Source organism: Galleria mellonella, unplaced genomic scaffold (assembly GCF_026898425.1).
Source record: "Galleria mellonella isolate WM207_F2 unplaced genomic scaffold, CSIRO_AGI_GalMel_v1 utg90, whole genome shotgun sequence".
Taxonomy (NCBI): Eukaryota; Metazoa; Arthropoda; class Insecta; order Lepidoptera; family Pyralidae; genus Galleria; species Galleria mellonella.
Window position 1 is genome coordinate 402,435 of NW_026442172.1, and position 11,916 is coordinate 414,350.

The 11,916-nt window shown below is 28.0% G+C and overlaps 1 protein-coding gene across 1 annotated transcript; it reads left to right on the forward strand.

Annotated features, from left to right (window-relative positions):
- The first annotated feature begins 1,202 nt into the window (after positions 1–1,202).
- LOC113509074 (solute carrier family 2, facilitated glucose transporter member 8-like) lies at positions 1,203–11,450 on the forward strand. Its single transcript, XM_052902312.1, has 3 exons — positions 1,203–1,368; positions 7,797–7,932; positions 8,378–11,450. Exons 1-3 carry the CDS (start codon positions 1,249–1,251, stop codon positions 9,643–9,645), a joined length of 1,524 nt encoding a protein of 507 aa, XP_052758272.1. The 5' UTR covers positions 1,203–1,248; the 3' UTR covers positions 9,646–11,450.
- The last annotated feature ends 466 nt before the right edge of the window (positions 11,451–11,916 follow it).

Consider the following 11,916-nt stretch of genomic DNA (forward strand, 5'->3'; position numbering starts at 1 on the left):
ATATATATACACACACACACACACACACACACACACACACACACACATATATATATATATATATATATATATATATATATATATATATATATATATATATATATATATATATATATATATATATATTTGTTACCTTATAACTCTGTCATTCGTAAAACGAAAATTCTTTAACTGAAAGTATATACTTACAGATTAGTCTCATAAAAATTTAATCAAAATCGGTTCAGTAGTTTAATTTTTAAATGAAAATAATTAATTATGCCATAATTGAAGTCGTTTATTTTTTGGAACACAATCTTATAACCGAAAGTGTTTAATACTGTGTTGGTATCTCGTATTAAGTTTGTCAGTTAAAACTACTTTTGTAAAATCTTATAATTTTGATTTTGAGTATTCTATAAGTATTACTATAATATGTGTACTTATAGTTTATAATTATATATTAAGATATTATTTCACAATATTTATCATTCAACGTATGCTAATGAGTCATATTTTCTTGTTCAAGCACAGCTGTTCTTTATACCTATTAATAAAATAATTTTAAAAATAACTTGGGGGGAAGGGGAAGGGATTGTTAATAATGCGGTCTACCAGTCTTATTGCTAGCAATATACGCTATCAGGTCGACCTCCAAATGGCTTCCCCTGGAAACCATCGTGCTGAATTCCAGGTGTGTTCATCACGATAGGTTAACTGAGCTGCCTTTTCATTCTCACCTATCATCCCTCACTGGTACTTCGCTAGCGTATATCGTTAGCGAGGGCGGGGTTACCATTCCATTATCATCGGCGGTTTTCCACTATGCGTTTTTCATGGCACTTTCTTCCACACAACCCATGCTTTGATTTTCTTTATCAATTTTTTTTTATTTGATTTGATTAATAAACTTCCAGCAGCAGTATTTCCAAACCGATATGACATCGTAACATTAAAAAAAGGGCATATTCTTTTTTAAAAGGCCGGCAGCACATCTGCAGTGCTTCTGGTGTTGTGGGTGTTCATGGGCGATGGTAGTTGCTAACCATCAGGTGAGCCGTATGTTCGTTTGCGTCCTGTGATATAAAAAAAAATCATGTTTATTTTCACTATAACAAAGGCGGTGCTAATACGTTTATACAATCGTTGATAGGTCGCTTTTATATCGGTTAGTTTGTAAACGAACTTAGATAAGATATAAGACAATCTTACATTTGGGTTCATAAAAGCGTAGAGACAAATAGCGTAGTGTAGTACAGACCAGTCAAGATGGACCACGCGTCGGTGTCAGAGTTGGAAAAAATCAACAAAAACGGAACACAGAATGAAATATTTGAGTCGAAAGACAATTTTTGTCGAAAGGAAACTCAAGCGCCGATAAGAAGACAGGTGTGTGAATGTGTTATTAATAGTTTTATCACGTGTTTATTTTCTACATGTGAATTTAAAATATTTGAAAAATGTTAATTGAAAATTTTCAGCACATTCATAGTAAGAACTGCTAATAACATTAATTCTGAATTCAACGTGTAATTGCGGTTAAATAGTAAAAGTAAGAATTTATAGTAACTATATAAAACAGTTAAAAATATGTTTGTCATTGTGGAATACAGTTAAACATTAGATTAACACCTTTTCTCTCTAATCTAAGTTAAACAAACTTAAGTTGAACAAATTTTGATTTGTTTCAATTAAAAGAGATTTTTATTTTACACCTATATTTTGGTTAATCTTTCAAGTTTAATCTTTCAAATTTAATTGTATTATTGTGGAATACGAAGAATTCTAGGCAATTCAATTTTCATGAACATACTAGATAAAAGATAAATAATGAATGTCTCACACAATTCTTTTTTTTTATTATTCACCATTTACAAACTCGATTTCAGTTCAATTTCATTTGTAGGACACATTTGTTTGCATGCCGGCTTCTTTATATTTTGTATTTATATATTATTTTTTATTTTATATTTCTATTTGATATATATTTCTTCATACTTCTTTCCTGATTGACTGATTGAGACGTACTAATATACGACTTCTAGGACGCGTGCATTGCTTTTATTTGTTCGTTATACAAAAACATCCTTAAAAGGATGCTAAAGAAGTATATACCTTGCACTACTATACATAGTCATTACAAGTTAATGTTTTAATCTAATTATAATTCAATTAATAAATAATTTCGGCGACTTGTTACGTGATTTATCATGTTGTTGTCCTCAAAAACCTGTTCATATATTTTAAATAATATACTATTTAAAAACATGTTAATTAAATAATCAAGGAAGTTTTATTTATGGGATCTACATCAAGTTTGGTCTTATGTATGAATTTAATTAGACAATATTAAAATTAGATTAAAATGACATCTTCTTGAATTGACTTTTTTAGATGGTTATTTAATATAGGATTTAAAAGGATTTGAAAATTAATTGATAATAAAAAAGTTGAAGGGAAATCACGGGATAGAAATAATTTATATCATAACTATTTACAATGACTCGTTTTAAAAAAATATGTGTATAGCAAGTACCAAAATCTGTGCATTTATTATATTCCAGATATAGCACTTTCTTTATTTCAAAACTTTCAGTTGCATGTTGCTTAGTCACTTTCATTTTTATATAGTTGGGTTTGCGATTTGGTCCTCTTAACTGGTACATATAGACAGATCAGGATTAAAACTATTCTTATATTCTTCTTTATCCTAAGTCCCTATCTATCTGCTACGTGTATATCAGATTTCATACCATTAAGGTATATCAATTCTAATATTATAAAGAAGAAAGAGATTTGTTTGTAATGAATATAAAATATATAATGGGTATAAGATTGATATAAAACTATACAGTTAATTTTTTTTTACCTATAAAAAGCTACATTATCAGAAACTGATGTCTTCGATCTTTTAGAAATTTCTTATTCCATGTTCCTGTCCTCTACACTGGATTTTTCTCTAATCATCATTTAGGCTATCAAGCACTGGAATGTTTTATCCTTTGGCATTAGATTTGTCGGAAGCAAATTGGCATTCAAGCATAAACTACGTTATATTTATTTAAAATATTTTTAATCGTCATATATTTCAGACATTTTGCTTTGTCTGATGCTGGTATTTCGTCTGTTTGTCGAATAGGTTTTCGTCTGACATTATTTATTATTATATAATATACTAGCTGACCCGGTAAACGTTGTTCTGCCATATAAATATTTTTCCTGGGTAGGGATACCCTATTCACTTAACGGCATGAAATATAATTTACGACCTATTCTCATACGTATCAAATATATATAAGAAATTTAATAAAAATCGGTCGAGCCGTTTCGGAGGAGTTCGACCACAATCACCGTAATACGAGATTTTTATAAATAAGTTATATTATATATGTATAATACAGATAATATGAGTATTATATATATGTTATTTATATTACTGTTTTATATTCATATTATTTCTCTATTTATTTGCTCATTACGTCGTACCGTCCATTATATTATCTGTTATTCCTGTCTACGGTCGACTGGTAGATAACGCCCTTAGATTGTAACGTCTTATGGTGTAAGTCCGTCATTTACACTATCTGTGCGTATCAAAGTTCAATAAATAAATAATACAAGTATAGGGTATAATTTAATTTTTGAAAATTATATCTATACGTGTGGGGGCAGGATCTCTAATTATTTATATGCTCGGCAAAATGTGTGTATTTAAAATGTTAGTTCATTACAACAATGACAGTTGACATATGGCAGACTTATTACCTTAGGTGATGCATGCGCATGCGCACGCGCACGCGCACATCATATATTTGTGTAACTAAAAAATTGCATACAAGCTGGATTGATTGATGTGATATGATGTGATGTGGCAAAATCAAATGTTTATATCTAAAAATCCAGTTATTTTAGAATTAAAAAATTAAACAATTGAACAGATTTTGTTAAAATCTATGGGACCAATCTAAAATTAAATTCTTTCAGATAAAAAGAAAGATGAGAGGTTTGTTTGAATCGAAGCATTTGGCGTTCCATTGTTTCTGCCTACCCTAATGGGAGACAGGCGTGACAGATATGTATGTATGTATGTAAAAAGAAAGATTTTTGTTCCTAGTCGGTCTAGCCGTCTTCAAGTAATAAAGGAATATACATAAAATAATTAAAGATTCTGATGAATTGAGAACCTTTTCCTTTTATGAAGTCGGTTAAAAATTTAGCACAGTATAATATAAGTGGAAAAATATTTTTTTATTTTGATGCAAGTTTTACGGAGATAATCATAGACCCACATGTAAAATTCCGATAACCCCTTATGACTCTGATAGTAGCGGACTATCTTGGCAACTTGCTCACTGAATTTCTTATATTTTCATTTAATCTCATCTCATTTGCGATATTTAATTAATTTGTCAAAGGAATAGTAAATTAAATAAACTTTATCTAATCTAACATAATATTAATTAAAATTAGAGTTAGATTATAAAATAAAAAAAAATTCAAGTGCGAATTGGACTTGCTATTAGGGTTCAGTACTGTTGTAAATCGAGTAAAAATATTGTTACTTGTTAATTAACATAAAAACAGGAATCAAAGTTTGAAGATTGCGTATTTGCGGTGTGAGATTTTATTTTAAAAGAATGCATTCGTTTGTAAAGAAGTATGACGTGATAAAAGTGATGGAGGGTATGCGGTGTCAATATGGGAATGTCATAATAATAAAATATTAAATAGCTATATATGGCATGATACAAACAAATTTTAATAAATTAAGCAGTGATATAGATGTGTTCATAAGAAAATTTGTACTAATTAGATATTTTGTTCGTGTGTTATCCGAGGAAGGAATCTAGTTATAAGAATAAATAATCTGGATGAAGTAAGGATGACTATAATTAAACAAAAGGCAAACAAGAGATATGTATTAGATAGCGGCGTTTGGAACCTTTGATATCAAAGTTATTGTGTATTGAAGTGTAAGTTAGTTCAGTAAACAAAAGATTCTGTGACGTAATGTTATTATTTTTTTAGTCTACTGCAGGGTAAAGGCCACTCCTCTTTTCCTCTATTTGTTTTTTTATTACAATTTTTTTTATGACGGCGTGACTCTTTACAATGTTTGTCCAGCTCATTTTACCGTCTTCGTCTTCATCTGCTACAATTTCTCTTGTCTCGTAAAACTCATTCGGATATTCTATCAAATATGTCTGACCGTTATATTTTGTAATGAATAAAATATTTTAGGACTTTTTATTTCGGCACTGGATGCTAAAATGTACAGTTATACGTCATTAATCAGCAAGCAACCAGTGGCACTGTCATTGTCCGAGTTTATTTATATTTGATAATTAGATAATTACTTAAAGTCAAGTTCTTATTTTATAAAAAAAAATATTTTGTGATATATTTTTTTGATAGAAATGACGAATACTTTGTTGTTGGTTGCGTAAAAATATTACAAAGGATAGGTGTATTAATGTAATTAATGTAGTCCATCTGTGTATAAAATTTATTTCAAATTTATAAGACTAGTCGTAATTTACGCCTTTGCTATGTCTATTAACATAAAAAATAACGTAATATGGTATTATCTATCCTTATCCAGGATATAGTCAATTTGTATTTTGCATACATAGTTTTGATGAAATTTGGTATAAAACTATTAACAACGATGCAATACATGAGTTCCTTTTTTTATAATAATTATAAAACAGTAATTTTATGCGAATGAAGTCATGTGTAAAAGCAATTATCAAATATAAACAACTATAAGCTGAAAATTAGAAAATAACGCAATACATTATGCTAATTTTTTATATCCATTACAATATTACCAATGCTAATTTTTTCATTCTGTTGAGTAAATTGGCCTTAACAAATTATAAGTTGATATTATTATAACCCGAATATTAATGTACTCAGAACATGTAGTAGTATATCTGCTAGATGTAACATTATGATGTAATTCATAATTATTTTGTTTGATATAGGCAACACGTGTAATGTGTATAGACTATAGTTTGAGTTTTGTTGAATTATGCACAGATGGGATAAAGAAATGGCAATGAATCGAGTACCAAGAACGATACTGATAAGTTTATATTATTTAATGTGTATAGTGTTGTGTCTGTAAATGATGATTATCATTTAGCTATTTTAGTAGGCTATCAGCTTGTTTGTCATTTGGAAATAAAAATGACTTTAATAAAGTTAAACTCTTTTATTGTTAATGAAAATTTAATTTAAATTTTACGATAATTAGCAGGTCTGCTCTTGAATTTAATATCGATGTCTAACAATGACAAATTTAATTGCACACATGAAATCTACAATAATTTATATTGGAAAGATACGCTAATATATAACAATGACAAATTTATATTGTACTTATCACACATGAAATAACAATTAGATAAAATGTTATGATATGACTTATTTGAATCCTAAATTGCATTTAAATTCATTTTATCGTTTGGGCATGATTTAGAAACACACATTCAAATATTTTTGTATATCATTTCTATATTTATTAGTAGGTAATAGGAAGTATGATAGTAGGATAAGAATAGACAATATTATTATCTTAAGTAGATTAGTAGGGATTAGTAAATTAAATACTGCTCACCTATTTAAGATCATAATCATTATCTTTAGCAGTAACCCATGGCTTTGCTCATGTGAATTACTATGTTTGTTTTTAACATAATTTTGTTTCATTTACGTATTATTCAAATCTCTTTAATCGTGATCGAGAATGTTTAATTAATATCCAAATATATTAAATACCAAAACAACTTTACAGCTTTCACATTCAAGCGAGGAAAATAGCGGCACACCTTTGTTGTATGTTATATCAGCCGTTAACTATCCACTGCTGAAAAAAGCCTCCCTTATAAGGGGGTTTGCAAGAGTTGCCCCGCTTGACAGGCGGGTTGGCAACTGCAGTTTGACTTTTGGTGATCTTTTAAGAGGGACGCTGATGCCCATTCCTTCACCATAAGCTCCCTTAGGCACCTCTTACGCACAAGAAAGGAAAGGGTGGCCTATTCTGACACACACATTTAGTTTATAATAATTGTTAGTATTTTTAAATCATTATCATATTGACCATTTTATTCTATCTTGTTTACATACATGTTAGATATTTATTTACGTATTTGTTTTGCTACTTTTTAACTAATATATTTCCGTAATGATAGCGGTAAGCCTCCTGCTCAATACATATTAATGAACCCAAACAACGATCACTTACTAAACAAACAATTATAGGAATTAGATTGTAATATGTCAATGTGTATTTACATAAATATCTTGCGTAGTGTTTAATCGTTGAATTTAAGGTTACGTCACTGTGCTATGTCACTAGGTTAAAAACATTGTTACATTTTAACGAACAAATAACAATTAGCTATTAAAAATATTTTATCCAAGTATATATGTATATATGAGGACATATTTCTTTATTACTTGTTTATTATTTATTATATTGTTTATTATCAGGTTTAACATAACATATTACGAGGTTTTAGATTAATCCCTACTATCCAAAGTTACGTGTATTTTTGGTAATATTATATTTATATAATAAATATTATTAAAAGTTACATGATAAAAATATCCTGTTTGCCTATCGAGCCTCATGTCAGTTATTTTTTACTTTATTTATAACAATAAAACTCGAGTCATAATGGACAAAAATATAATTTTATAAAATATTAAAGATTAATATATAAATATATATATATATATATATATATATACATTTAAAATTTAAAAAATTATTATTAATAATAAATTTAAATTTAATCTATTGTTTACAGATTTTAACGTGTTTTGGAACATTTATGGTGACTCTCGGTTCAGGCGCAACTGCTGGATTTTCTGCGATTCTTATTCCACAATTACAGAACTCAAAAGAAGAGAGACAATATTCAATAGAGATGATATCATGGCTAGGTAAGTCCCTAGGCAAAGTTTTATAGCTTTATAGGAATACGGAAAAAAAACAATTACGATTACTACAAATAACTCTGGATATTTAATTAGATTGTTTTGTTTAATTCCGCCCATTAATGGTAGCGGAATTAAACAAAAAAAATCTGATGTGTGTCGATTGCCAACATTCCAGGCTTGACTACTGTTAGTAGAGGCTCTATAGCCTTCCTTATTAGTTAACAATCTTTGCCTTTCTTATTCAGTTTACGAATATATTGAAAGTGGTATAATAAGGACTACTACAAAATAATACCTAATTCAATAAAATATATAAAAATAATATAGAAGTAGTTACATTAAAGAAAAGATATTGCTATAGCAAATAATTTCTTAAATTTAATATATATTAAAAAAAATATAAGTTATCAATAGTTTTATTAATTGTTTACTCTTTTTTCTCTTTCAGCGTCAATATCGTCATTTGCACTAGTATTTGGAAACCTACTCTCTGGATACTTGATGGAAAGATTTGGAAGAAGAATGTCCCAATTAGTACTGTGTGTATTCTTTGTATCTGGATGGGCTACAATCGGTCTATCTAATGAAATTATATATGTAATACTAACTGGCAGATTTATTACTGGACTTTGTCAAGGATGGCTTGGTCCACTTGGACCAGTATTTATAGGGGAAATTAGCTCACCTATCCATAGAGGATTTTTCTTAGCAGCTTTGTCATTAGCCATAGCAACAGGTGTACTTATGTCTCATTTCTTCGGTACAATTCTACATTGGTCTACTACGTCAATACTGTGTGGATCATTTCCTTTGATTGGTGGGATTATATTATATTATGTACCTGAGTCACCAGCATGGTTAGCCTCTAAAAATCGAATCGATGAATGCATTGCATCCTTTCAGTGGTATAGAGGCAATGGTTTAGAAATGAAAATGGAATTAGATAAAATGATTAATGAACAGACGAAGAAAGATACAACAAAGGGGAAGTTGGAATCATTACAGCAGAATATCAGGAAGCCACAATTTTGGAAGCCTCTATTAATAATGATAGTATTCTTTTTAATTACGCAGCTCTCTGGTGTAAATGTTATATGTGCGTATACTACCGACATGATGAAAGAATTAATTGGAGAGGATACGAGTAAATCGAGTGCATACATCGCTATGTTGAGTATAGATGTTCTACGATGTGTATCATTGAGCGTAGCTTGTGTTCTACTAAAAAGAATGGGTCGAAGACCTTTGGCATTGTTCAGTGGAATATTTACATCTACGTCATTGATAACGTTGGCCCTATATTTATATTTAGTTAGTACAAATCATATACGAAATTTATCTCCAGCTATATCTTTAGGTCTTATGGCTTTCTATATAATTGTTTCAAACTTAGGCATATCCCCATTACCATGGAATATGGTTGGTGAAGTATTTGCAACAGAAACGAAGGGCTTGGGGTCTGGTATAAGTGTAATGATGACATCAATAGCTTTCTTTGGCACTGTAAAAACAGCACCAGCAATGTTTCACAGTATAGGACACCAAGGAACATATTTGTTTTATGGGGTGTCTACTTTAATAGGAACTATATTTTTATTCTTTTGTTTACCAGAAACAAAAGAAAAAACGCTTTTGCAAATTGAAGAGTATTTTAGAGGTAACAAAAAGGAAAAGTTAAAAGATGAATTACAAAAAAATCCGTTACTACAAATTTAGATGTACTATCTACAAATTGTCGTAAGATCTTTTGTGATTTCACTCTCGGTATTTTGTTTCATATAGAATAATTTATCAATAATAATTACTTATCAATTAGAAAATTTAAACAACTAATAATTTTCTATAATTTCTGTATTAAAAATATTATTTTTTTATGAAATGAGTACGACAAGAGATCAATGTTGTATATAGACATAACAATTAATAAATCTCGTAGAGTATTTGTTTGATAACAAAAATAGAGTATAAGAGTATTTTTTTTTAAATACGGTATTAGCTTTATAAGATGTAATAACATTTTTTTTTTCAAATTAAATTTATTGTCAGAGACCATACAATCAAATATTTAACTGCAGAGTTTTCTGTATTAATCAAGATGCTACTTAGTCTTAAAATAAACTAAATTTTAATATGTATTTATATAATGTCACATAAATTTAATGAACAATATTAATTGGATTTAGTTATAGAGGATGAATATATGGATACAGGCATATTTTACTAGATATTGTCTTAGAGTGTTATGTTTTACTATTGTATTGAATCAATGAATGAATGAATATACTTTTATTTGCATTTTGCAACAGGAAATAAAAAACATAATCAATAGATACAATACATGTACTTGTATAAACACAATAAATCGGTCTTGTTGTCAAAAGTAATATTTTCAAGATAATTTTATTCAAGAAAATTTAATTGTTGACAACTGTGAATGTATTATGATAATACTCCTATATTATACATTTATACATTTCTTATCAGATTGTTTTTATGACTTATTAAAAGGTAAGATAGTATATTGCAAGTTGTGAAATAATTGAATGCATATTTTCAATTGTAATATGTTGGCACGAAATAAATTTCGACCACAGTTGTCGGGAAAGACAAATTAGTAATAAAGAAAAAGAAGTTAAATGAAGCATACTGTTTATAATATGAGAATAAAAAAAAAACACTCTCTACAAATCTATGAGTACGAGTATAAAGAAAAATATAAAATATGAATATGTAGCAGAACCTATGGAGTGTATTCCGAGATAAATTAATATGGAAAAAAATATATTATATTTATCTTAATATTAGAGAAGATGGTAATTTAAATTGACGTAGTGGGCAGGCTTAATAAAAATATAGTGTAGTAAATTATACGAAATATGTGAATAGTGATTACCCACATATTTACAACAGGTAATATTTTTTTTCAATCTTATCACACCTGTGTAAGTAAAAGTCTTAGATAATTTTGGATTCAAACTAACAAGAAACGTGTTCATTATATAAGGTAATCCCTATTTGTAGTTGGATACTATTGAGGTATTAATTTAAACGATATTTTTGCCAAAATTATTTATTTTTAAATTTAACGATATGGATTTTTTTTATTGATAAATAACAACAAACTCATTATATAATTACAGATAAAATTAATGTTTACTTAATTACTACTTAAATATAATAAACAACAAGAAAATAAACTTACTTCCACATTTAATAATATAAATGTATAATTAAGAATTAAGTTAGTTTGCTTGTTGTTTAAGTTTTTTTTGTTATTTATATTACATGATCTAAGTACTTATCCTAAGAAGAAATTATAGGTACTTAATGTATTTAAATTATGCTAAGTATAGGTGTATTCACGTGTATATTTTATATTTCCTAGTAAGTATGATAACTAGTCAAATTGTGCAATAAACTGATAGTTCAGTAGTAGGTTTAAATTAAATTAAGTAATGCGTATAGCATTACTCTTAACTGAATTATTTGTAATAAAATTTTATTAACAGTGAACAATGTTTTTTTACTTTCAATTTTTTACCTTTCACATTGGAAGTTATGGCTTAAATACTTGTCAAGTTATAACATTGACAGTTCCAAAATCTTTGTTATGAAAATTTTTTGAGGTTTCCTTTTTATAAAATATTAAGTGGAAAACAAACTGACGGTTTATATAATACTTTTATACAGATCATAGAGCAGGCTTCTAATAATACTTTCATACGGTTTTTAAAAAAAAGTCTCACTAAATTCATTGTACTTAATTTTGAACTATTTATTAGAATAAAATAAAATCGTTTATTATTAAATTATAATAAACCTAATTAAAATAAACAAATAAATAATCAAAGGAATTAAGGAATTAAAATATGAATACATAAAATATGTAGAAAATATAACGAATTTTCTAGCTCACAACATTTCTCCTATTTTATTTACTAAATTCAGGGATGAAATGTTAGGAAGAAGTTAGTTTAGTTCGTCTAC